Source organism: Erythrolamprus reginae, chromosome 4 (assembly GCF_031021105.1).
Source record: "Erythrolamprus reginae isolate rEryReg1 chromosome 4, rEryReg1.hap1, whole genome shotgun sequence".
NCBI lineage: Eukaryota > Metazoa > Chordata > Lepidosauria > Squamata > Dipsadidae > Erythrolamprus > Erythrolamprus reginae.
The window spans coordinates 45,340,796-45,368,399 of NC_091953.1; the positions used below are offsets into that span (position 1 = coordinate 45,340,796).

Consider the following 27,604-nt stretch of genomic DNA (forward strand, 5'->3'; position numbering starts at 1 on the left):
GTTAGGATTGCCCCCACCCTCCTTGCCTTTCGTAAACTCCTTAAAACCCACCTCTGTCGTCAGGCATGGGGAAATTTATTTATTTATTTATTAAATTTGTATGCCGCCCCTCTCCGTAGACTCGGGGCGGCTCACAGCAGTGATTCCCCTGGGCCATTTCTGTTTTATGTATGGTTTATATGAGATGTATGATTGCTTTTTATATTAAGGGTTTTAAAATTGTTTTAATCAATTGGATTTGTACTGTTTTATTGTTGTGAGCCGCTCCGAGTCTTTGGAGAGGGGTGGCATACAAATCTAATAAATAAATAAAATAAAAAAGTCCATTAATGTTAAAAAATACTCTATTATGATTGGTATTAATTCAACATGATTGTAATTTCTGCTATACAAGTGTTTCATTCTTGACAGCTGCACATCCTCTTAAGAATTCCTTGAAATGACAGCTTCAGATGATTCATCCCCATATGACCGGATTCAATGGAACATACATTTTCTCAAAAATTAGCTCCCAAAGCAATGTATTGTGTATTTCACCCGTGAACATTAGCATTTGTTCCTAAGAATGCTTGTTAAAACACAAATTTAATTTAGAACAACACATTGGAAGTTGAGTGCTGCCCATCAGGAATTGGTACAAGATAGAGAACCTAGATAAATGTTTTAAATGAATAAATACACTTCTAATAAAACAGGGATTGCGTGAAATTTAAACTTGAAATTATTCAATCTTATTTTAAAAAATATTATTTATTTATTTATTTAATTTGTATGCCTCCCAACTTCCCTAAAGGACTCTGAAAAAAACTTTGGAATTAAATTACAAAATATAAAATATGTTAAAATGTTGCATTTAAATGCTAAATAGAAGTGAAGGGATATTTTTGATGGGGGACACAAATAAGTGACCCCTTTGGAGAGTTTTTCACAGGTCTATCATACTCTACATACCAATTATTTATTTTTTGTGAAATTTCTATTTGTACATAGAACAATGATACAGTCTTCATACCTCACTCACACATTGCACTGGTCAGTTCAGCAACTTAAGTGCAATGTCTGTCTCTACAGCAGTGTAATCTACATTTGCTTTCATATTATTTTATGTTACATTTTGCAATTTCCCATTCCTATAACAGACTATGGACACCAAAAAAATTCAAGTAGAAAATGTTTGGCAAAACTAGAACAGCAGTTTAATATTGGTTTAAGAAAGACTGGTATAACAGGTTTTGATTTATAAGTATCCTGAAAGAAATTAACACAGTGAACATCAGGAATGTATAATCTTAAGGAATAAATAATATTTATTGGCTTGCTTTATTGCCATTTTTATAACGTTTGCAGAATAGCAGAATAACTTCTACTGATTTTGCAATTGTCTAATTCCTGGGTACAAGAGTTTTGTAATTGACTGCACAAAATCTAAATAACAGCCATATGGTATTAATTAACAAAAAAACTGCCCTATTACTAAAGATTTCTTATGCTATATAAAAAGCAAAATTAAACTCAGTGGGAAAGCAAAAAAGGTGGCTAATCTTTATACTCTGAATAATGTACTATATAGGCTTTAGCAATCAAAGCCTGAAAAATTAGTCTTACTGATTTCACTATTCAGTTTGCTCTAATTTTCATTAAACTTTCCTAATTAGGGAAACATTCATCATAGCCTGCCTTACAGCAACTAAAACATGTTACTTTAAGAACAAATTTGTCTTAAATGATTTTTTATATAAAAATATAACATACATAGCAGATGAATGTAACATTAATTATCTAATGATAATTATAATCACATACATAGAAACATTAAATGCTTCTAAGTGTTAGATTACTTGAAAGTGCTTTCCAAAAACTGTGCAATTCCTCTTCCACTTCTAGGGATGGGTGAGTGCATCATTTTCACTCCTGACGGACTTACACCTTTAAAAAAATGCACCACTGTCAATATAATACCTATGTTGCTTTACATCACAGGTGTCAAACTCACATTGTCACGGCAGCATCACATGACGTATTGGGACTTTCCCCCACTTTGCTAAACTGGGGTGGGCTTGGTCAGCACGTGACACATCCGGCCAATGGGCTGTAAGTTTGACCGCCCTGCTTTACAGAGAATTACAAAGAACTTACACAAATTTACTATGTATATATACTCCATATATTCATCCATCACAATTGAAAATAAGTATGCATAGGAAATAAAAATAACCTCTATTCCACAGAACTTTAGCAGATAAAGAATGGATTTTTTTTTCAAAATGGGAAAATAGGAAAAATACACTGACATTGAGTTCAGTTCTTGTGATGATTATGGACATAACTATTACATTTTCTTGGGAATAGCTTTCCATGGGCTTCTTTCAGAATAAGATGTGATTTCCTATCTGTCCTGTGCTGCCAATAGTTTTCTATCCAGGTTACCCAAGCCTGACTCACTTAATTCCCCAGCAGAGACAAAACTTGCTAAGTGCTGTCTTGAAGCTAACATAACCAAATTGGTAACTGAACTTCAAACAGTTATATTTAGAATTATTAGGAATTATGGGTAATAGTTTTATTTGTTCAAGAAGGAGTAAGCTTAGCTAAGGTGCCAGTAAAATACAATTGGCCAACAACACAATATATTTGTGTTTGAGTTACACAGATAGTCTGCCTTCCCAACCCTGGGAACGGAAGGGAGAAAATAGTTTTTTTAGTATTTCTCTGAAAATGCAGTTATTACAGTAAGGCCAAAGAATGAAACAGTTTACTTTATTTAACACCTTTTGCTAGAATAGTATAATCAGCTAGCGTGAGCAAGTTCATCCGCTTTCATTTTCTTCCAAAGAAAAAGGCTAGAAATGCACAACCTATACCACAACCTAAAGCCATTTGTCTGACCTTCCAAAAATTATAACCATACTATATGGATTTAAATAATGTTAATTAAATAACTATGTGAAATAATTATCCAGAATTAACTATCATTTAATTTAGTTATTTTTCAAACTTTTAACAACTAGAACATTTTATTATTTGCATTAACCCTGCCCAATTTAAGTGTGGTTTTAGTAATTAAAGCTCATTAAGACTTGACATACTTAAGGATATACTTCAATTAGGAGATATTTTATTAGATTTCAATCAGTATTTTTTAAAGAGCAATATGTTATCCTCATATTTGAAGTTGCAAAATAAATCTCTACTTACCACTACTAGGTGTGGCACCATGATCCTTATTAAGGGAGGTGAAATAACTATCATTTCCAGTGCTTTCAATTTTGCCTTTCTGCAATTCAAACACAAGATCACCAATATACAGGTAAGCTATAAAGAGACTGAAATTTGCAAACTGTCCCTTTCCTACCTCATTTACTAGATCTTCAAGGTATTTTTGCAAAGAAAGGCAAAATGGATTTAATAGTTAAAGAACTTCAGTGTGCCAACAACCAAAACCATTAACCTACTTTCAAACTGATGCCTTGAAAGGCAAACTTTCTAAAACAACTTATTGTACTATTAGTAGTAAAACATTTTGAAATAATTATTAAAACTAGAAACATAAATAACATATCTTCAAATACTAAAACACGGCAAAGAATCTACAAAAGATATATCAGTGTTCATGAACTTTGTACTTTCAATGTTGTGAAACAATATTCATTTGTCCATAGACTGTTTTTCCAAAGTTTAAAGGTTCAACCAAACATTTTTTTATGGTGAACGTCGGTCAAGTGGCAATGATGGCTTCTGCCTTGCTATTTTCTCATGAGCCCTATTTTTACCCAGCGGTTTACTGAGAATGGAATGATAACACAGAATTTACCCAAGGTAAAAGATGCCTGGAGTTCCCTGGATGTTTTTCTGAGGTTTTCTGTGACTTTCTGGACAATTTTGAGCAGCAGTCATAAAGTTATGTCACAGGATGACCATTCTTAGGAAGACATTATTAATATACTAATTACAAAATGGTATTTTAAAAAATTAGAAAATATCTCCAAACACATAACCAACTACAGAAAACACTAAGAACTGAACATTTTAATCCAGAATTACGTATGATCTAGTAAAACTATATTTCTGATGAAGGACTGAGGAAGATCCAGATCTTTATAAATAGTTTTGTTACCTTTGTATACAACATTGATTCAATCCTACCACACTCGTGCCAGTGGAAGAGGCTTGCTCCAGATCCTGTCTTCTAAGGAACTGAAGTCAGGACCAAGGAGAAGAATCTTTTGGCCCAAGCAGAACATTTTCTAGGGGCGAGAACTGCTCCATCACATTTGGTCTTCCAGAAATGTATCAAAACCTGGTTTGGCCTCTTGGCTCTTGTTTTAATCTTTTAAACTATTTTTCACTTGTTTGTATAAGTTATTCTGATCAGAATCACCTTATAGGGGAGGTGTCTGGAATAGACATTTAATAAATAAAATATTTTTTAAAAAAAATCAACACATTTTGTGGAGAACTTCAGATTATCTCTATAGAATTGTAAATCATGTGCTTCTGGAATCTCCTGGCTAACAATTTCTCTGTAAGTAGGCAAAGGAAATTCATTGGCAACCTTCAGTCTTGAAAGACTATGGTATCAGGCTCTGGAAAGTTCCTAGAACAGCATCTAGTGTAGCTAAAAAGGCCAATCCAAGAGGGGCAATCCCTTCCACACTGAGCGCAGATCCATTCTGGCCCCTGCCTGGATCCATTCCGGCCCCTGGATTTCGCTGGTTCCAGGACTGCCTCTTTGCCTCAGCCTACTGAACAAGTGTCTCCTCGAAATAGAGAACACCATGCTGCATCTTTAGCTTCCAAGCTGAATGATCAGAGGTCAAGTTTTCCCAGCTGTTAATGGCCAGTCTCAAGGCCTTTAAATCCCTCTCATAGATATCCTTATATCACAACTGTGGTCTCCCTCTGGGGCACTTTCCCTGTACTAGTTCACCATACAGGAGATCTTTTGGAATCTGCCCATCGTGCATTCTCACAATATGCTCAAGCCAGTGAAGATGTCTCTGTTTCAATAGTGTATACATGCTAGAAATTTCAGCATGCTTCAAGACTGTGCTATTTGGAACTTTGTCATGTCAGGTGATGCCAAGGATACTTCGGAGACAGCATTTGCTGCAATACAAGAATGTGCCAGGGCACAGGCTATATAAACCTGGATTTTTGTATGTTCTGTCAGCTTCTTATTAAGCCATACTCTCTTTCTGAGTCTAGAGAATGTGGTGGCCACTTTACCAATATGTTTATTCAGCTCAGTATCTAGAGAGTGTCAGTAATGGTTGAGATACATAAAGTCACGGACAACTTCTAATTCTTGTGCAAAGATTATAATATGGGGATCCATGACTTGTGTTTTTTTCAGACTAATTGTTAATCCAAAATTTGGCAGGCCTTGCTAAAACAGACAATGAATTGTTGAAGGTCTTGAACAGAACGAGCAGTAATGGCAGCATTATCAGCGAAGAGGAAATCCCATAAGCATTTCAGCTGAGATTTAAATTTTGCTCTCAATTTAGAGAGACTAAAGAGTTTTCAGTCTGATCTGGTCCTGAGATAAGACTCCCTCTGTTACAGTTCCAAAATCATGCTTCAGCATGACAGCAAAAAAGATCCCAAACAGAGTTGGTGCAAGGACGCAGCCCTGTTTCATCCATTTCAAATGTCAAAGGAATCTGATGTTAAGCCATCAAAAACTACCATGCCATTCATTTCCTCATGAAAGGACCTGATGATGTTGAGGAGCTGGAGTGGACAGCTGATCTTAATGAGGGTTTTATAAAGGCCGTTCCTACTAACCAGGTCAAAAGCTGGAAATACAGTTATGAGATTCATAAAGGACATACCTATCCCAAATTAGTCCCAATTGTTTAATGAACTGTTCACAAAACTGGCCAAAGATTGTTTTAAATTAATTGCTTGAATGGGAGATACTGGATCATTTTATGAAAGAACCAAACTTTGATATTATTTGTTAATTAAATCTACCTTTATGCATTAGCAGGACCCCACATGAAGTGCTGATAATTTCCAATGGAAAATATGGAAGAAATTGAAAAATTTCAAATGGGGAAAATACTTAGCTGAAGACCTCATGGTTCCACTTTAAAGCATAATCTCAACAATCACATGCTTCTCATTTGTCTCTGTCTCTCACTCACACGACACATTCCAATAAAATAAACAGTATAATAATAAGCAGAAGAAAGAAAAACAGCTAAATTAGAAAACTGACCTGGAAGCGTCCAGCATCCAGCACTATCATCTTAGGGTTTGTTGTACTTTTGTAGGTCTTCTCAGTTAGTGGTAAATGAGATGCAGTTAACTGGATTTCATGCATATTTGCTAGAGAATTGCTGATGCAGTACCTAAATTAAATAGCAAAAGCATATTGAGATAAACTGCATCAGTCAGACGAAGAGAAATACACATGTAATTAATATAAGTAATATGACCTGCACCAAGATGGCATCTAATCAGAGGTAAATCAAAGTAATTTTGTCTGACATTGTCTGCAAACTCCTACACATGGCCCTATAGCTGTACAGTGATCCCTCTATTTTCGCGGGGGTTACGTTCCAAGACCTCCCGCGAAAATCGATTTTCCGCGATGTAGCGGCGTGGAAGTAAAAACACCATTTTTGGCTATGGACAGCCAAAAACTACCCTCTCACCGGCTTTCTTCGGACACGGGTCCTCCTGCAGCAGCGCTGGCGGCCACCGTTCCCCGTAGGCACCCGCCTGCCGTTTGCCGCTCGCCCGTCCGCCGTTCGCCCGGCTGCCCGCCGTCCGCCCGTCCGCCCGCCGTCCGCTCCACCTCTCTTTCTCCTCTGCTGCAAGAGAGGCGGGACAGGCATTCTCCGGAGGCTGGTGGGTGCACGGGCCGGCGCGTGAGAGAGAAAGAGGGGGGAGAGCAAGAGATAGCAAGAGAGAGAGAAAGAGTGAGAGAAAGAAAACAAGAGAGGGAAAGTGAGAAAAAGAGAGAGAGCAAGAGGGGGAGAGATAGAGAAAGAGAGAGAAGGAAAGAAAGAAGACGAGAAAGGAAGGAAGAGAGTGAGAGAGAGGAAGAAAGAGAGAGAAATGATAGAAAAAAGGGGAGAAAAAAAGAGAAATGAGAAAATGATTGAAGCAGAGAATGACAGGAAAGAAAGAGAGACAGAGAAGTGATTCTTGGTGATGACGTATGACGTCATCGGGTGGGAAAAACCGTGGTATAGAAAAAAACCCGTGGAGTATTTTTTAATTAATATTTTTTGAAAAACCGTGGTATAGCGTTTCGCAAAGTTTGAAGCCGCGAAAATCGAGGGATCACTGTAATCCAGAGTTCATCTCATACTTATCTAGAATGATGTTTGGCTAAAAAGGTAGACGTTTAGAGTGCTTGCTATATCTGAAGTATACTCAGATAACATTTTCTATAGCAGTGAGAAATACATTTCATAATATGCACTCACACACATTACACTTATACATATAAATTCACTAAAAAGAAACAAAGCAATCAGGATGCCACAAATTACAAATATACCCTCTTACTTAACATTACTGATAATAGAATTCTAGCAGTTGACTAGCACTTTACATTTGGAAATTTAAGATTAAAAACCCTGGGTAAAATTTATCAACAAAAAATTCTATTCACATAAAATTTTTGAATCCTCTCTTCCTTCTGGTGCTCCATATCATCTCAAAATCTACTCTAGGGATTTGAAAGCAATCAGAAGTCACATTCCATCACTAGAAATGATTAACTGAATCATAGCATTGGTTTTCTTTAATTAACTTAAAATATATTGTTTCTATAATATCACTAACAATATAAAAATAGCAGAACCTTAAGAAAATTGCCCATTGAGACAAAAGTCTACAAATTATTTGAGAAATAACCAGACAACACACAGTTAACATGCCATTCCAAAAGTAGCTGACTTCTTCCATTCAATTGTGTCTGATTGTTAGAGACTGCCTGGATAAACCCCTACTGCTTTCTTGGCAAGATTTTTCAGATATGGTTTGCCATTGCTTTCTTCCAAGGACTGAAAGAATTTGATTGGCCCAAGGTCACCAATTACATTATGTAAGGTACCACTAGAACACACAATCACTCAGTTTCCAGCTTGTTTCCTTAATCGGTATACTGAACATCTTTTTATTTTGACTAAACTGCAAAAGATTTATAAAAAGTAAAATAAAAATGTATACTTACGCAATTTTCTTGCATGTAGCAAGAGCACAGAATACAATATCATTTTTTTCATGCCACTGACACCTAAATAGAAACCATACTTTCATAATGCATCTATAATTTCAAATATACATTGCATCAATAAGACAGAATTTGGAATAATTAAATAATAATAATTTATTAGATTTGTATGTCTATTAAAAACCCTTATAGTAAAAGAATCACACATGTTAAAAAAATTACCCTGTTTTCCCAAAAATAAAATCCTTATATTTTTTTTAATCTTGCAATAAGCGCTTGGCCTTATTGCCATGCACTCAAAAGCCCGATTAGACTTATTATCAGGTGAGTGTCTTATTTTGGGGAAAACAGGGTAATATTGTTGAGTATGGGTATAAACACCTTTTCAGTAAAGGTGGTCTTAGCAATATTCTATTTACCCAGTTCAAGATTTTTAAATATTTTCAAAAGTATCTCAAAAGATGGCAGAAGACTAAATCAAATCTACTTTCGTTAATCCCAATGATTTGTGAATCAAAACATTAAACTTGCTAAAAAAGTAAATATAAAATATACAGTACATGTATAAATATTTTACACATTTAAGTATTATAGTTCTGCTGAAAAAAATATTAAAACAACTCTAACTGTAATTATTAGTTGTTCCCTCTATGTATAACAATTTGACACCTGTTTACTGGATTAAAACATTATACTTCTCGTTTTGACTATTTTGTTAAATTCCTTAAACACTCCTTTCCAAACTTTTTTTCATTATCCAAAATCACTTATGAGAAAATCCTATCACACTAACAAACACTAACCGTATGTACTTTCTCGGAGCACTTTCATAACTGTGAACAGTTGTTAAACGAATGGTTTTTAATTTGAGAATAACCAGAATCACTAAAAACATTACTGATCTTTATGTTATTCCAACAAATCACCATTGATAATTATTCTGTCACCTACCTGCTGCTGCTCTTCCCCATCGGCCAAAGTAACCTTGGTCTACTTTGTCTCCACTGGACTCTGCCAGCTTCCACAGTAAACCTTGGTCTACTTTGTCTCCACTGGATTCTGCCAGCTTCCCTGTCCCCGAACAGGGACTCTGTTGGCACTGGATTAATTTCCCTCACACCCCATGACCTACCTGCCAGATATCAGCTATCTTAGCCGGTCACTGGATTAGAGGCTCTACATGCTCTGCACAAAGTTTTACTACTTCCGTGCACAAAAAAGGAAGCCATCTACATAATAGCTCTCTAGATCTTACTGCACACCAGGATAGGTCTCAAGTTCTCCATGCCATTGCTGTCCTGGATGATTCTTCTCCCAGGTAGCAAAGAGGGAGTATTTTTTTGCAAGGAGCTAAGACTGCTGAAGCAGGATACATTCACCAAGACATGGCAATTAGGCAGTCTCATTACTGACAGAAGCCCCATGCAGAAGATCTTAAGCTTGGTTGGTATTGGTGAATCCAGCAGAGGAGAGGCAAAGCAAAGACAAAAAGGCCAGCTGGGGACAGAGGGGATAGCAATAGAAAGAGCACCAGCAGAAGACAGTGGCTTCTTCATTCCAATTGTGGTTTATAGGGCAGCCAAAAAACCCAGGGATATTGGGGGGATAGATGGTAGGGTGGAACTTAAGTGGGAAGGGAAGGAGGAAATTTATGTGGGATTACTGCAATAGTCATAAATGCATGCAAGTTTCCAAGCAATTATCACATCAGTGTAGGATCTTTGGGACTCTTAACCATCAAGTATTAACTTCAATTACTCAAAGCAAGATTTTTCCCCCCGTTCTGTTCATAGGAATTATGCATTCCTTCATAATTTTAAAATATATTCCCCTGCTGATTGCTTTGTATATTCTAAGAGTTATACAGATACAAACTGAAGTAATCATTTCTTTGAACATCGTGCAAGTAAAGTAAGGAACCATCAAAACCACATTAAGATGTAATTTGAAAAAAGAAGTTATAGGTAGTAGATAAAACATTGGAAAACAGAGACGTACAAGTTTATGGCTCTTTCAGAAAAAAAAGAGAAAAGATTTAAAAATATACCTAGTATTTCCTGAATAATCCCACATGGAAGCATCCAGTGTGTTACACACCCAAGTTTTAGAAGGTTCTTTTTGAAGTTTTTTACAATACAGCTCCACAACAAGATCCTCCACATTTAAAAGCTTTATATGATTGGCATTACCTATTAGGAAAATAAATTTCAATATCAAAATACAGTGGTACATCTACTTACGAACGCCTCTACTAACGAACTTTTCGAGATACAAACCCGGTGTTTAAGGTTTTTTTGCCTCTACTTGTCGTCTCCCTTCCGACTTAATTATAGTTCATAAAATCATATACCAAAATGTCCTACCTGTTAATGACTACTCTACCTTCATCCGCAACAACAGACGAGCACAACATTGATTTAAACTAAATGTCAACCGCTCCAAACTTGACTGCAAAAAATACGACTTCAGCAACAGAGTAATCAACGCCTGGAATACACTACCTGATTCTGTGGTTTCTACTCCTAAGTCCAAAACCTTTAACCTTAGACCAGTGTTTTTCAACCTGTGTGCCGTGGCACACTAGTGTGCCGCGAGACATGGTCAGGTGTGCCGCGAAGCTCAGAGAGAAAGAAAGCAAGAGAGAGAGAGAAAGAAAGCAAGAGAGAGAGAAAACAAGAGAAAGCAAGAGAGAGCAAGAGAGAGAAAGCAAGAGAGAAAGAAAGCAAGAGAGAGAGGAAACAAGAGAAAGCAAGAGAGAGAGAGAGAGAGCAAGAGAGAGAAACAAAGCAAGAGAGAGAGAAAGCAAGAGAGAGAGAAAGCAAGAGAGAGAAAGAAAACAAGAGAGAGAGAAAACAAGAGAAAGAAAGAGAGAAAGAGAGAGAGAGCAAGAGAGAGAAAGAAAGCAAGAGAGAGAGAGAAAGAGAGGGAGGGAAGGAGAGAGAGAGAAAGACATAGAGGGAGTTAGGGAGGGAGGGAGAAAGAGAGCAAAAAAGAGAGGGAGGAAGGAAGAGAAAGAAAGAGGGATGGAGAGAGAGAAAGAGGGAGGAAGGGAGAGAAAGAGGGAGGGAGAAAGAAATAGAGTGAAGGGGAGGGAGAGAGAGAGAATTTTTTTGTCCAAACTTTTTTAGCCTCCCCCCCCCCGCTCAATGTGCCCCAGGGTTTCGTAAATGTAAAAAATGTGCCGCGGCTCAAAAAAGATTGAAAATCACTGCCTTAGACTATCTAAAATTGACCTCTCCCCCTTTCTAAGAGGTTTGTAAGGGGCGTGCATAAGCGCACCACTGTGCCTACCATTCCTATCCTATTGTCTTCTTTTGTTACTTTTTATCATTATTTATCTAATGTTTTATTTGTACAAATTACCACCCTATAATTGTTTGACTAAACAAACAAACAAACTAACACTTCCGAAGCATTTTCTACTTCCAAACCCAAGCCCAGGTCCTTGCACTCTTTTACTGCCGCAGGGATTCCGCTGCCTTGTGACTGCTACCGCCGGGATTCCCCAATGGAAAACAGCAGCACACACACGACAAACTACCCAGTCCCCACCCCCCAGGCTTGAGAACTGTCTTAATGGGAAGAGGTAGAGATGAAAACAGAAGTGAGGAGAGACACACATCCTCCTCCTCCTCCTGATTCCGCTCCACCACGGAACAAACAATAGGCAAAAAAAAGTAAAAAGACGGAGCGCAGCAGCTGGGGATGAGGGCACACGTGAGCAGGCGGGGAGAAGAAGGCAGAATGAATGCAGCACAGCTCGGAACTACAGCGCTGCCCCGCAGACCCATTTCTGCAATGCAATAACACCCCCCTTCCAAACTGCATGGCGAAGTCTCTTTTTTTCCCCTCCTTCGGCTTCAGAGGCACTTTAATAGCAGGATTTAAGGCAAGCAAAGGTGATATCCCGGCGGCAGAAAGGACAGATCCAGGAGGGGGGGGTCATTTGGACGCTGGTGGAGGAGGAAGAGAAAGAAAGAAAGGAGGAGGACGAGAGTGAGGAAGAGGAGGAAAGGAAGAGGAGAAGGAACACAGGAGAACGAGGAAGAGGGGAAAAGAAGGAGGAGGAAAAGGAGAAGGAGGCAGCAGGGCTGTCAAGGAGGGCAGAAGCCAAAGTGAGGCTGTCAAGGAAGGAGAAAGTCTCTCCCAGCACTCAGATAAAAGAAGCCCTCATTTCGATCTAGGCAGCCTGGATCCTTCTCCTTTTCCTCCCCCTTCTTTCCCTCTCTTCCTCGTCCTCCTGTCTTCCTCCTCCTTCTCCTTGTCCTTTCTTTCTCTTACTCCTCCACCTGCATCCAAATGATTAGCCCCTCCGTCCTCCTGTTCCTCCACTGTTTCACCTCCCTCAAAGTCGCTCACTCGTTCGCTGGCGTGCATGGCTGGGAAGGTGATCACTCTTCCCTGGCAGTGGTGGCACAGGGATTCTTTTCCTCTCTTCCTCCTCCCCTCTTCTCCTTTTCCTTCCCCTCCTTTCTTTCTCTTCCTCTATCACTGGCGTCCAAACGACAGTCCCCCCCCTCATGGATCTGTCCTTTCCGCCGCCGGGATATCCCCTATGCTTGCCTTAAATCATGCTATTAAAGTGCCTCCAAAGCCGAGAGGGGAAAAAAGAGACTTGGCCATGCAGTTTGGAAGGGGGACTCATGGAGTTCAAGAGAGGAGAAAGGTTTGGTGGAAATGATCAGAGTGGGGTGGACAAAAATGGGAGGTACGGACTCATGGAGCTCAAGAGAGGAGAAAGGGGTGGTAGAAATGATTAAAGTGGGGTGGGTAAGAACAGGAAGCAAGGACTCATGGAGCTCAAGAGAAACTCTTTTCACCTTGCTTTGTTGGGACTGCCACCACTTGCTACCTCTCGCTGTCTCCCCCCCCACTCCATTCACCCAGCAGCAGCTTCTTTTAAAAAAAAGCCTTAAATTTTGGATTTTTCTAATGGGTTTGCACGCATTATTTGCTTTTACATTGATTCCTATGGGAAAAATTGCTTCTACTTACGAACGTTTCTATTTAAGAACCTGGTCACGGAATGAATTAAGTTCATACATAGTGGTACCACTGTACTACAAAGTATTTGTTAACAACATTTCCCTTATTATAAAGGTAGCAGTTTCTTACCTGTTTCTCTAGCCATATAGTTTAGGCACCAGTTAACTCTGAAGTGATCATCAGACTACAAAAATAAAAATTTGGAATTAAATATTTATTTATTCAGTACATAGATACTGATGAGAAACGGAAGAACTTAGTTTCTTTTAGAATGTCTTAAATCTATTGTGGCTCTAATTTACTTAATTAGATCACCTTCACAATAGTATTAATTAAAATTTCATTTGATGCAGTCTGTAAAATCTTCAAACAGCAATACTATAACTGTATACAACAATGGTTCTCAACCTGGGGGTCGAACGATCATTTCACAGGGGTTGCTTAAGACCACGGGAAAAGACAACTTTTATTCTGGCGCCTTGGGACCAGGGGTGGGTTGCTGCCTGGATGGAGTGGAACGCAGTGGGGTAGTGAAAATGGAGTTCCACCCCAGAACACCCAATTTGCACTGAAAGGTGAAAGAAAATGCAGGGCATCCTGCATAGGCCACACTCACGGTGTGGTAGTAAAAAAGTTTGGTAGCCCTTTACTGCTTGGGACATATTTTCACAATCCGTCCAATTAGGCGTTTACAGTGGGGGTATCCCTCTGACCTTCCTACCAATCAGCTTAAAGCTCTGTTGGGAGATTTGGCGCTAGACTTATGGTTGGGAGTCACTACAACATGAGGAACTGTGTATTAAGGGGTTGCGTCATTAGAAAGATGAGAACCACCGGTGTACAATATAGAAATAGAAATTTATAAACTACCAATGGATTGCATAAACTAAGTGTTGAATATCATGGAATATGTTATTAGAATGATTGCCTTCCTATGCCTTTATCAATTAATTTTTAACAGGATTTAATTATTTTTCCCTCTTTGAAAATTTTATAATTTTAACTTTACATTCCAATTTTTATATAGCATTTTATATTTTGATACTTTACTGTACACTGCCCAGTCCCTCTTTGAGGAAAACAGGGAAATTTAGAAATGTAAACTATAAATAGACAGGTGGATAGATACTAGTGCATGAACGTAAATGGAAATGATTTTGGTATCTATATGAGTCTTTAAATAATAGTGGGTCAAATATTGGAGATTCAGTGCTCAAAATCTGACGTTGGTTGACATGAGCTTAGAATACTTTAATAATGGTAGAAACATTAGACACTTATCTACTCTTTGATATTTGAGGAATAAGATAGCCAAGAACTTTTTTTAAACACTGAAATCTCAGATTAGATGAATAACTGATCAAATGCCTTTTAATTAATATATGTAAGCCAAAGGGTTTATCCCTGTGGCTGAATTCCACTGTGGAAACATATTTGGGTGGATATTCTTATTCAATTCCTTCTCAGAAATTTGAATGTACCTTACAATACACAGATGGGAAGTTGCCACTTTGTGGTTTGATGAACTTGTAAAGGTCATGCAATACAACTGAGTAACTTGTAGTTGCAACCTCAAAACCAGATATGGGAATTTTATGGGTAGCATCACCTAAAGGAACATTTAAAATATTTTAAGATGCAAAGTGTCATTCATACATTGCAATATCTATATACCAGTTTTATGAGGGAAGCTCAAATATCTTAATTTGATTTTTATTAAAATAGTCAATAAGAACAAAACTAGTTTCATAAACAAGTTAAAATGTTTGTCATAAATGTAGAATAAAATGTCCCATTATAAGACACCTTTTTGAAATAAGGATTTTCCAAAAGCTGAACTCTGCTATATTATTGAGTTAAAGTACTATCCATAAACACCATTTGCTTTATCATTCAGTGGGAAATTCTAGCATGAATTTTACTGAAAAATGTAATAAGCAACATTCAATCAATTCTGTAAATCAGATGATACAAGTGGCACAATAAAAATTTAAAAAATATGAAAGTTTTCAAAAAGATAAATACTGTAATTGTGAAATGGCTGAAGTGTATTAACAGTAGCATGCTACACAGAATATGTTGTACAAGTAAAATAAAATGTTTCAGAAAATCTGATATAATATCCAACTGTGACGAGGAAAAAAAACGAATAAAAATTTAGTCAAATTTATGGAATAAATTTTGTTTCAGCGTTTGTGTAATATTCACCTGCAGCCTGGCAATGAAACCGAAATCCCCGTGGTACTTCTCCTGCAGAACACCAAAAATCAAACAAACTACATTTACAGATTTGTATGTTGCTAAATTGTTACCTGAATACCTATAATGTACTGTCCTTTCAGTGCCATTGTTAACTTCTTGTGGTAGTTGAATGATAACTACCTGTACTTCTCTTGCAAGACAGATTTAATAGATTAAGATCCTAGGAAATTTGCACTAAAATACTTTTTCTTGGTGATGTAATGTTTATTAGATCATGATTGATTCATCACTAATATTGTCAAACCATTTTGGCCATTTGAGTTTTTATTTTCTCATTATGCAGGATTAAAAAAGATTGCTTGAAAAAACTGAAACCTCCCTCTTTTAGAATAGGCCTGAATATCTATGTCCCTTCTACTTTCAGACACATCAGAACAAATTCATCCTCTCCTTTTTCTAACACTCACCAGGATTTATAAAATGATGAAATTCTGCAATTATGCCATCTTTAAGTGAATATTTGATACATCCAATTTCACAAGGGAGGAAACGCTGATTGCAGTGAGGGGGTAACACTCCATGACTGAATATATTCAGAAAATAGAATGAAGTTTCTTGCACAACTGAAAAAATGATTTGAATCAAATTAACAATATATTTTGTTATGTGATTAATATTTAATACTAATATAGTTGCCCCATATGTCTAATAAATGAAATAAATTTTAACACAAAACATTTCAGTATATTTAAAAGCTTGATATAGGATTTTAGCTTTCCCTCTAGAAACATGAATGTTGTCTGCATTTCATTGACTAAAATCCTGGTTTATTGGCCTAACTATTTAAATTACATTTCATATTTTTTCCCATAAATTACATTTCATATTTTTTCCCATATAAAATACATTTCATATTTTTGCCCTTCTATTAAAATTCTTGAAATATTTAAATGTTAGAACAAAATAATGTAAAGCCACAAATATGAAATTATTTATAATTTAAAATAGTTCATGGATTTAATTTGTCTACTCACGGAAATAAAGATTAAGCAGTTACCAATCAATGTAAACAAAAACACAAGGTCAAAATAACTCATTTCAATACTAATTACCATTTGTTCAAACTCATTTAATAGCAATTATCCCATCAGCTCAATAGCTTTACTTGACCTATCCTATAATCAGGCCTTTATTCTAAGCATGCTACTACATTTCTTGGACACTAAAGCCTTACTATATACATTTAATTTTTGTAATTTTTATTACTGCTTCCTTGGGACTCTTCCTGATAGATACATATATCATCTCCTAACCTCTATCTCATTTAAGCATAATTTTTGAAAAATCCTTCAGAACCAGCACACTTCCTAAGCTGTGGTCGAAAGCAATGGTCATCCCCATCTTCAAAAAAGGAGATCCCTCTCTTGTCGATAACTACAGACCAATTTCACTATGCTGCGTCCCATGCAAAGTCATGGAATCAATTATAAATAAATCAATTACTCTCCATCTAGAAACTAATAATTTGCTCTCTAACAAACAATTTGGTTTCAGAAAAAAACTATCCTGCAACCTGCAGCTCCTCCACTGCAAAAATATATGGACAATTCATCTAGATTAAGGGAAATCTATAGATGCAATTTATACCGACTTCTGCAAAGCCTTTGATTCAGTGGTCCACGACAAACTACTCCTAAAACTCAAATCCTATGGCATCTCAGGATCATTCCATAGCTGGATTACAGCATTCCTGTCAAACAGACAACAAGTGGTCACATTAGGAAGCACCATATCCACCCCATCCCAGTTAAAAGCGGTGTTCCCCAAGGTAGTGTACTGGGACCAACGCTCTTCATTCTCTACATCAATTACCTTTGCGATTACATCACAAGCAACTGTGTCCTCTTCGCCGACTATGTAAAACTCTTCAACACCACCGATAACACAACTACTCTCCAAAAAGACCTGAACTCTGTTTCTGAGTGGTCTAACACATGGCAACTCCAAATCTCAACTAGCAAACGCTCTGTCCTACACATTGGGAAAAAGAATCTGAACTTCAAATACGAACCGAATAATCAAATTATCACAGATAATACCCCACTCGGTTAAAGACCTCGGTATACTAATAACAAAAGATTTAAGTGCCAAAGCCCACTGCAATAACATACGGTAGCCAAGAAGGCTTCAAGAGTTGTAAACCTAATCCTACGTAGCTTCTGTTCTGGCAATCTCACACTGCTTACCAGAGCTTACAAAACTTTTGCCAGACCCATCCTCGAATACAGCTCATCTGTTTGGAACACATATCGCATCTCAGACATTAACACCCTTGAAAATGTCCAAAGATACTTCACCAGAAGAGCCCTTCACTCCTCCAGTCGAAACAGAATACCCTACGAGACTAGACTTTCAATCCTGGGCCTAGAAAGCCTAGAACTAAGACACCTTAAACATGATCTAAGTATTGCCCACAAGATCATATGCTGCAATGTCCTGTCGGCGACTACTTCAGCTTCAACCACAACAACACAAGAGCACACAACAGATTTAAACTTAATATTAACCGCTGCAAACTTGACTGTAAAAAATATGACTTCAGTAACCGAGTTGTTGAAGCATGGAACTCATTACAGTGATCCCTCTATTATCGCGAGGGTTCCGTTCCCAGACCCCTCGCGATAATCGATTTTTCGCAATGTAGGGTTGCGGAAGTAAAAACACCATCTGCGCATGCGCGCCCTTTTTCCCATGGCCGCGCATGCTCAGATGGTGGAGTTTGCGTTCCCCGCCGCCCACGCAAAGGGGAAACCCCGATTCGGCTCCTCGCTGCTGCTGCGCTACCGAGCAGATCAGCTGTTGGGCGGCCGAAGGAACCTTCCCTGGGTCTTCCACTCTTGCTGGCGGGCGGGTGAGCGGCGGGCATCAGCAAGGAGCCGGGGTTTCCCCTTTGCGTGGGCGGCCGGGAAGACCCAGGTTGGGGGTTGGGGGGGTGCTGGGAAGCCCCCCATGCCGGCGGCGACCTTTTAAAACAGCCGCGCGGCTTCCCAACTGAGTCCTGAAGCCAAATGCGGAAGTTCGCCTTTGGCTTCAGGACTCAGTTGGGAAGCCGCGCGGCTGTTTTAAAAGGTCGCCGCAGGCATGGGGCGGCAAGATATTGACTGTAAAAAATATGACTTCAGTAACCGAGTTGTCAAAGCGTGGAACTCATTACCGGACTCCATAGTGTCATCCCCAAACCCCCAACACTTTACCCTTAGATTATCTACGGTTGATCTATCCAGATTCCTAAGAGGTCAGTAAGGGGCGAGTACAAGTGCACTAGAGTGCCTTCCGTCCCCTGTCCTATTGCTCTCGTATATCTCCTATTCCTTTCTTCTATTCCTGTATCTCTTCTTCTATTCTTTCATTGATATGGTCTATATCTTCTTTTCTATTCTTTCATAGATATATTTTACTATGAGTATCTCCTCTATAACCTTCATCATGTATTTTACTATGTATATATAGATATATACCCACTAAAACCCTCATTGTGTATTGGACAAAATAAATAAATAAAATGAATAAATAAATATATGTGTCTGTGTGTGTGTGTATATATATATATATATATATATATATATATATATATATATATATATATATATATATATATATATAACTATATATACTATGTGTATATATATATATACAGTGAACCCTCGATCATCGCGAGGGTTCCGTTCCAGGACCCCAAGCGATGATCGATTTTTCGCGAAGTAGCGGTGCGGAAGTAAAAACATCATCTGCGCGTGCGCAGATGGCGTTTTTACTTCCACTGCCGCCCGCCCTTCGCCCGCCCACCCCGTTGCTCGCGCCTGGGGTGCGCGCGCGCTTGGGGACACCCTAGCTCTGCTTCCCAGCTGGGAAGCGGAGTTGGGGTGTCCCGAAGCTCGCGCGCGCCGCCCGCCCACCCACGCTGTTGCCGGCTCCGCTTCCCAGCTGGGAAGCGGAGTTGGGGTGTCCCGAAGCTCGCGCGCGCCGCCCGCCCGCCCACGCTGTTGCCGGCTCCGCTTCCCAGCTGGGAAGCGGAGTTGGGGTGTCCCGAAGCTCGCGCGCGCCGCCCGCCCGCCCACGCTGTTGCCGGCTCCGCTTCCCAGCTGGGAAGCGGAGGTAGGGTGTCCCGAAGCTCGCGCGCGCCGCCCGCCCGCCCACGCTGTTGCCGGCTCCGCTTCCCAGCTGGGAAGCGGAGGTAGGGTGTCCCGAAGCTCGCGCGCGCCGCCCGCCCGCCCACGCTGTTGCCGGCTCCGCTTCCCAGCTGGGAAGCGGAGTTGGGGTGTCCCCAAGCGCGCCGCCGCTGGGGTCTTACCGGGGCAAGAGGGGGAAGACCCAGGGAAGCCTCTGCCCGGCGGGGAAACTCCACCATCTACGCATGCGTGGAAGGGCACGCATGCGCAGATGGTGGAGTTTACTTCCGGGTTGAAAACTAGCGATATAGCCCTTTCGCGATGCTTGAGGACGCGAAACTCGAGGGTTCACTGTATTACTATGTGTATGTGTATGTATGTATGTGTGTGTGTGTGTGTGTGTGTGTGTATATACACACACATACACAGTGGAACCTCAAGATACGAACCCCTCGTCTTACGAACAACGCGTTCGGAGACTGCTGGGAAGCTGCGCAGCTGTTTTAAAAGGTGACAGCTGGGCGGCGGGGCTTCCCAGAAGCCTCCCGAACGCCGGTTCGTAACTCGAACAAAGTTCGTAAGAAGAGGCAAAATTTTTCTGAACCCCGGGTTCGGTTCGGGAGGTTGCTGGGAAGCCCCCCAGTCCGGCTGTCACCTTTTAAAACAGCCGCGCCGCTTCCCAGCTGTCTCCCGAAGCCGAACGCGGAAGTTCGGCTTTGGCGTTCGGCTTCAGGAGACAGCTGGGAAGCGGCGCGGCTGTTTTAAAAGGTTGCAGCCGGCCTGGGGGGCTTCCCAGCACCCCCCCGAACCCGGGTTCGGGGTTCGGGGGGTGCTGGGAAGCCCCCCAGGCCGGCTGTCACCTTTTAAAACAGCCGCACCGCTTCCCAGCAGTCGCCGAAAGCTGTTTTTTTTCGGGGGGTTTTTTGGTTGCACAGATTAATTGACTTTACATTGTTTCCTATGGGAAACAATGTTTCGTCTTACGAACCTTTCGTCTTACGAACCTCCTCCTTGCACCAATTAAGTTCGTATCATGAGGTATTATGTATGTATATGTATGTATGTATGTATGTATGTATGTGTATATATATATATATATATATATATATATATATATATTCGTAGATTTTCATGGGTACAGGTATGACGGTCTTGGTATATTCGGGTTTCTTCCCGTGTAGGATTTGGAAATTTCTGGCAACGTTTCGACGAGGTTTCACTTTTCATCTTCAGGCTGGTGTTTCTGTCCTTGTTCTAAGGCGAACACTGCGAGACCTGAGCTGCCTTCCTTCTATAAATACTGGTGGCTGGGTGTGGTTTGATGGCTCAGCAATTGCCTGCTGTGTAGAAACTTCCTGGTGAGTCAGTGGAGTAACAATTGGGGTCGTTGATGTAGCTGAGGTATGCTGATTAGTTAATGGTTGTAGATTAGGCATGATATCCTGAGTAGTTGGAACTTGCAGGCTACTTGATTGTTTTACAATGTGTGTTCTGAGTCTGGTTTCTATGGCTGGGATACGTTTGAGGGCTGGTTTCCAGATGTCTGGTAAGCGGAAGGTATCATCCCGCTTGTTCATATTTTGGGGATGTTTTTCTATCTCGATGGCTTATATATACAGTGATCCCCCGGGTATTGCGATCCCGATCATTGCGAAACGGCTATATGGCGATTTTTGAACCCGGAAGTAAAAACACCATCTGCGCATGCGCGCCCTTTTTTTCTATGGGCACGCATGCGTAGATGGCGCCGGGCAGATCAGCTGCTGGGCGGCTTCCCTGGGTCTTCCCCCTCTTGCTGGCGGGAGGGCGAAGCCCCCCCAGCACCCGCTCGCCTGGCCACCCGCCGTTCGCCGCTCGCCCGCCCTTCGCCCGCCCACCCGCCCTTCGCCGCTCACCCGCCCTTCACCCGGCCACCCGCCGTTCGCTCGCTGCTCGCCCGGCCACCCAGGTTCGTTTGGCTTCGGGACATGTTGGCGGCGACGTTTTAAAACAGCCGCGCGGCTTCCCAACCAACTGAGTCCCGAAGTTCGCCTTTGACTTCGGGACTCAGTTGGTTGGGAAGCCGCGCGGCTGTTTTAAAACGTCGCCGCCGGCATGTCCCGAAGCCAAACGAACCCGGGTGGCCGGGTGAGCAGCGAGCGAAGGGCGGGTGGCCGGGCGAGCAGCGAGCGAAGGGCGGATGGCCGGGCGAAGGGCGGGTGGGCGGCCGTTCGCCGCTCGCCCGCCCTTCGCCCGGCCACCCGGGTTCGTTTGGCTTCGGGACATGCTGGCGGCGACGTTTTAAAACAGCCGCGCGGCTTCCCAACCAACTGAGTCCCGAAGTTCGCCTTTGACTTCGGGACTCAGTTGGTTGGGAAGCCGCGCGGCTGTTTTAAAATGTCGCCGCCGGCATGTCCCGAAGCCAAACGAACCCGGGTGGCCGGGCGAGCAGCGAGAGAAGGGCGGGTGGCTGGGCGAAGGGCGGGCGGGTGGCGGGTGGCCGTTCGCCCGCCCTTCGCCCGGCCACCCGCCGTTCGCTCGCTGCTCGCCCAGCCACCCGGGTTCGTTTGGCTTCGGGACATGCCGGCGGCGACGTTTTAAAACAGCCGCGCGGCTTCCCAACTGAGTCCCGAAGTCAAAGCCAGGGACAGTAGCGGGCGAGCAAGAGAGCTGAAGATAGAAGTCGGCAAGCTACAGAGAGAGAGAGAGACACACACATGGGTACAGAAGCAGGCAAGCTAGAGGGAGAGACAACTGAGGAGGGGAATTTATTTTAAATTGTTTTGGTTCTCAACCAAATCGGTTCTCAACCACACTTCCAGAACGACATACACCCACTAACTCTCATTGTGTATTAGACAAAATAAATAAATAAAATAAATAAATAAATTTACAGAACATTTCGGCTAAACTGGTCAAGAGATGGATTATTTTAAGACTATACTTTACCTTGTTCATACTTAAATGGGCTTGCAAAGCTTGTAACAGAAATAAGATCCCGACTTTGAGTTGGTACTGGGACTTCTTTACGTGTCTAAAAAAGGTAATTCAATATTTACCAAATCAAGAACAAACATATATAGAATGTTCCTTTCTAGCACTATGCTGTTTGATTTGACAATATACAGTGGTACCTCAAGATACGAACCCGTCTTACGAACAACTCGTGATACGAACCCGGGGTTCAGAAAAAATTTGCCTCTTCTTACAAACTTTTTTCGAGTTACGAACCGGCGTTCGGGAGGCTGCTGGGAAGCCCCCCGGCTGTTTTAAAAGGTGACAGCCAGGCGGCGGGGCTTCCCAGCAGCCTCCTGAACGCCGGTTCGTAACTCGAAAAAAGTTCGTAAGAAGAGGCAAAATTTTTCTGAACCCTGGGTTCGGTTCGGGAGGCTGCTGGGAAGCCCCCCAGCCCAGCTGTCACCTTTTAAAACAGCCTGGGGGCTTCTCGGCGGCCTCCTGAACGGCAAACCCGGAAGTTCGGGTTTGGCGTTCGGGAGGTCGCTGAGAAGCCCCCAGGCTGTTTTAAAAGGTGACAGCCGGGCGGCAGCGTTTTTTTGCGGGGGGGTTTTTTTGGTTGCACGGATTAATTGACTTTACATTGTTTCCTATGGGAAACAATGTTTCGTCTTACGAACCTTTCGTCTTACGAACCTCCCCCTGGAACCAATTAGGTTTGTAAGACGAGGTATGACTGTACAAAGAAACCTGTGATTCAGAATTATAAGAAAACCCTCAACTTGCAAACATTTGTTCGGCAATGGTTCAAACATATGAAGGAATGTACAACCTCTGCCTGAAGTTTACAGCTGCTGCAGAGCCCTCACAGTCACTTGAACAAAATCTAAGTGTTTGGCAATTGATCCGTCCTTAGGACAGACTGAAGACTATCTTCCTGAATCCTGCCTTGAGTCTGTTTCCTACACTGGTGGATCTCTCATCTCTCTCTTTCCCCACCAAGTCTTTGCACTTATTTCTCTACAATTCTTCATGAAGCAGCTGATTCATTGCATGGTCTTCCTACACGGAGGCTATTTGATGCTGTCCCAGAAGACGGCGCCATTTTTGGGAATTCAGGAGATTGAGGATTCAGGAGAATGAGGAACTGACTGTTCCATCCCTTGGCCTCCCTATACAGCACCGAAGCCATGGGGAAAGTGGCATCATTTGAGTGACCATAATTCATTGCAGCTAGATCCAGCAATCTTGGAAGGCCTATGTGGACTCAATGCGGTAGGAGAGCAGGCCCAAGGTAAGCAGAACATGAGTGCTTTGGGATGAGTAAGGCCCTAGGAGATAACATGTCCCCTAGGAGGCAACTGATCCAAGGAAGTACTACAATGGTATACTGGACTAGGCCTCTGCTACCAGATGCACCACATGCTCCTCTTAGCAGCCCACAAGGAGAGCAGGAACTGGGATGTTAAGTGACATGGGCACCCAATTTAACAACCATCATGACTTGTGACTGTTATCAGGAAGGTTCTGTTATGGTAATAAGTTAAGAACTACTTTCTAACACACATACACGTTTGTATGAATGCAGATAGTGATACCATTATTGAATTTATTGTGTGTCTATCTGCTTACAATATCTTCATGCAAACGCAGCACAGCTGATCAAGAATACTAGGCAGCTCACTAAAATAAATTAAATTTCTAAAAATATTGCTTTAAGCTACATATCCTATGCTATCAGAATAATAGCCATAACATTTTCCTTTCCTCAGTTGAGCAAAAAGGTTGTTAGGAATGGAAGTACAGAAACATCTCTTTTACATTTTTTCCCTTCATTCTTGTAGTCTGAATATTGTCGCAGAGCCTAGAACTATAACACAGGTTTCCAAATATTACTGTACTAGAAACCTTGCTATGTAAAGTTACCTTCTATTTTTAATAGAGTAGCAAAGGGAAAATGCAATATATAAATATGACATTAAGACTCTAATTATGTGAAAGGTGGAAAGAAAATTACAAGCAGCAAAGTGGATGGATTCCATTACTGTGGCAATAGATGCATTATTTTGAAGACTTGAAAAAAGATTGATGGATTATCAGAGAAAATGTGCTTATCAAACATTAAAAACAATTTGATAGCACATTATCATAGGCTACTACATAACTAATCCTGTAGCTATGTTTATATTTTTATAAGATTTAATTTTATAAGATTTAATGTACTATTTGAGATAAATTTGCTCTGCATTACAAATACAAAAAAATGCAGAATCTATCCAACTAGAACATTAACTCAGTATCTTTCTCTATATATGGTACCTACAGGTAATTTTTCTTACTCATTCCCCAATTTAAACATAATTGTGCTTGAAAATAATCATATTTACATGCTTTAAATATTTCATTCTTCTATTTACCTTTTCTGTTACTACTTCTGACTTGGCAGCTTTCCACTGACGAGCCATTTCTGCATACTTTTCTTTTTGCTCATTATTAAGTAGCTTAGGAATAAAAACAATTACATAAATCCTTGCATTATTTTCTCAATAATGTTTTCTGCCAAATCATTCAGACTTAATCCAACAGGTTGTTTTTTGGCAGCACTCATTTGGGAAAGTCAAACATGCTAACATTCACTCTAGTCAAATGTTATATTAGGTTTAGTAACTTCCATATAGTGCTTTATCTCAAGTGTTATCTAATAGACCAATGCCCCTGAATCATCATTCTAATGGTAGTTATTTTTAAAGTAATAAACAGTATCTTGTTTCTAGAACAAAAACTGAGATAGGAAACGATTTATGTACAGTAGTTAGTGCTGCCTAGAAATACAAAACCAGAGTTTTTCTCTCCTTAGGCATGAAAGCTAGTTGGATATTTTGGTGCCTTCACACCCTTTGAGGAAGATAGTTCCTGTGGGGAAATATGAAGAGGAGTATTGGGTGTGTTTACTGCCTTGAGCTTATAAAATAACGAAGGCAGGATAAAAATCTAATAAAATAAAATTCTACTTTTTAGTACTATAATTGCTAGATTAAACATTCTAGCAATGCAGAAATATTTGGGAAGCAAATCTTGCTTATTAGGTTGCAAAACAATTTTGCCAGTCTCATCAGTATGGCTGAAGGCCAGGAAATTGCTGTAAAGAGTTTAAGCATGGGGTCCAAATTTTGCAGCTTTCTTCAGCAAGGTCAGCAAAGAAGCAAAGAACGCACGTGTCTTAAATTCAGGAAGAAGCCATTTTTAGCGAATGGAGCACGAAGCCAATTCGACGTTTCAAAAAGATTTTGTAACTATGGCTACCAGATCTCAGCTGCAACAACAAAAAAATCTAAAATAAGCCGTCATCAACTACCAGCCTGATTTTTTTTTTTTTTGCCGTCCAGGTCCGACGGCTTTATTATGTCTTAATCTCTCTAACTCTGCTTCACTTTAAAGCGTCTTCTAGCTCAGTGTTTCCCAACCGTGGCAACTTGAAGATATTTGGACTTCAACTCCCAGAATTCCCCAACCAGCAAATACTAGCTCGGGAATTCTGGGAGTTGAAGTCCAAATATCTTCAAGTTGCCAAGGTTGGGGAAACACTGTTCTAGCTTATCCAAAGAACCGTAGGCTTTACGATAAAGGTTTCCTCGTATTATACTAGGTAGGGTCGGACTAAGTTGTAAGAAGAGGCTATAAATAACGAATAAAGAAATATCAGGTCAGGTCCTTGCAAGTTGAGGGGTTGCCATTCCCATGACTTTCTCTTCGCGTCCCAAAAAACAAAAGAGAAGGCGCGGCCACGCTCCCTCACCCCCCAGGCGTCGGAGCAATACGGGATGGCGCTAGCGACGCCGGTCACGGGCAGGCCCTGCTCCTTCAGTTTCGGCAGCTTCTCCAGCACGAAGAAATAATAGGCATTGCGCGTCCCTCTACCGTTCGCCATTTCGCACACCACACCTAAGGAGAAAAATCGGCGGGTGGACTGGGGGGGGGGCGGGTCGCCCTGTTTAAAAAGAAAAACGAGCCAATCCCGTGCCGCCTTTCTGAGTTCCGAAGCGAACAGGTGGCTAACGAGAAATAAAAAGCAGGGTGGAAAGCGTTTATTGGTCGCTTCCAACTGCGGGGACTGGGTTTTACTCCGTTTCAATCCAGGGTCTTTCAAATCCCACCCCGATTAAGGTTTCCGTGTCTGGATTGTAAAAATCGGGTCGACCGCTAGCTAGCTAGATGGCAGGAAAGAGATCACATTTTTGTAGGCGAAGTATTGTAGCTCTTAACAACTACCAGCTCCAACAACTCCCCCCCCCCCAATTCTTTGTCTTACACACTGCTCAAAAATAATAATAAAGGGAACACTTAAAAAACAGAATATAACTTCAAGTAAATCAAACTAATGTGAAATCAAACTGTCCACTTAGGAAACAACACTGATTGACAATCAATTTCACATGCTGTTGTGCAAATGAAATATTCAATGAATATTTCATTTGCACAACAGCTTGTTGCCCTTTTTTGCACCTTTTCCAGTTCCATTATATCATTCTTGAGGTGAGGTGATCATGCAAACAAAAAGGAAAGGACTGAGTATCCAGTCTCTTCAAATATTTGATTTTCTATCTTGGTATTCATGTTTTATTTGGATAGTTCTTTTCCTACCCACTTTTGCTAGATAATGTTGTCTTTGGAAAGTAAAGCCTCACTCCTACTCTCATTAATATTGTACAGCCTTTGATGGAAGAAGACTATAGGTCGTCCTCAACTTACACCCACAATTCAGTCCAAAATTTATGTTGCTAAGTGAGAAACTTGTAAGTTTTGCCTAATTTTTTTACTTTTCTTGCCACTGTTGGGCTGGCAGCATGAGGTTTTGCCCACCTGCTCAGACACCGCCATTTGTTTTCTTTTACCCTCTGTGCATGCACAAAGAGTGAGGATAAAAGAACCCAAATGGCGTCCAGGAGATGGATGAAACATCGTGCTTCTGTTGCTATTGGTTCTCCAATCACCGGCAGGCACACCAGAATCGGGAGCATTTTACCCCTGATCTGGCCTCTGCCAGTTTGAAGTGCTATCCATTTACTTTTGAATCAGTCCTTGGAATTTAAGCCTGCTTCAAATCACAGCAGTCACTCAA

At 40.9% G+C, this 27,604-nt stretch overlaps 1 protein-coding gene across 1 annotated transcript; it reads right to left on the reverse strand.

The window, feature by feature from the left end:
• Positions 1 to 1,173: 1,173 nt before the first annotated feature.
• On the reverse strand, positions 1,174 to 26,449 carry MAEL (maelstrom spermatogenic transposon silencer). Its single transcript, XM_070750188.1, has 12 exons — positions 26,282 to 26,449; positions 24,903 to 24,986; positions 22,480 to 22,564; positions 15,850 to 16,005; positions 15,389 to 15,430; positions 14,662 to 14,789; positions 13,310 to 13,364; positions 10,242 to 10,383; positions 8,195 to 8,257; positions 6,224 to 6,356; positions 3,196 to 3,274; positions 1,174 to 1,926 (listed from the first exon to the last, which is right to left on the reverse strand). The coding sequence occupies exons 1-12, from the start codon at positions 26,411 to 26,413 to the stop codon at positions 1,835 to 1,837; spliced, it is 1,191 nt and encodes a 396-aa protein (XP_070606289.1). The 5' UTR covers positions 26,414 to 26,449; the 3' UTR covers positions 1,174 to 1,834.
• Positions 26,450 to 27,604: the final 1,155 nt, after the last annotated feature.

What these genes read in the sequence shown, in the direction of transcription:
- MAEL (XM_070750188.1), bottom strand. Translation starts at nt 26,413, where the DNA reads ATGGCGAACGGTAGAGGGACGCGCAATGCCTATTATTTCTTCGTGCTG. An exon ending in TCCCATCTGTGTATTGTAAG is followed by an intron (nt 13,365 to 14,661) that starts GTACATTCAAAT and finishes TTATTTTTGTAG; the next exon opens with TCTGATGATCACTTCAGAGT. An exon ending in TGGATGCTGGACGCTTCCAG is followed by an intron (nt 3,275 to 6,223) that starts GTCAGTTTTCTA and finishes TTTGAATTGCAG; the next exon opens with AAAGGCAAAATTGAAAGCAC.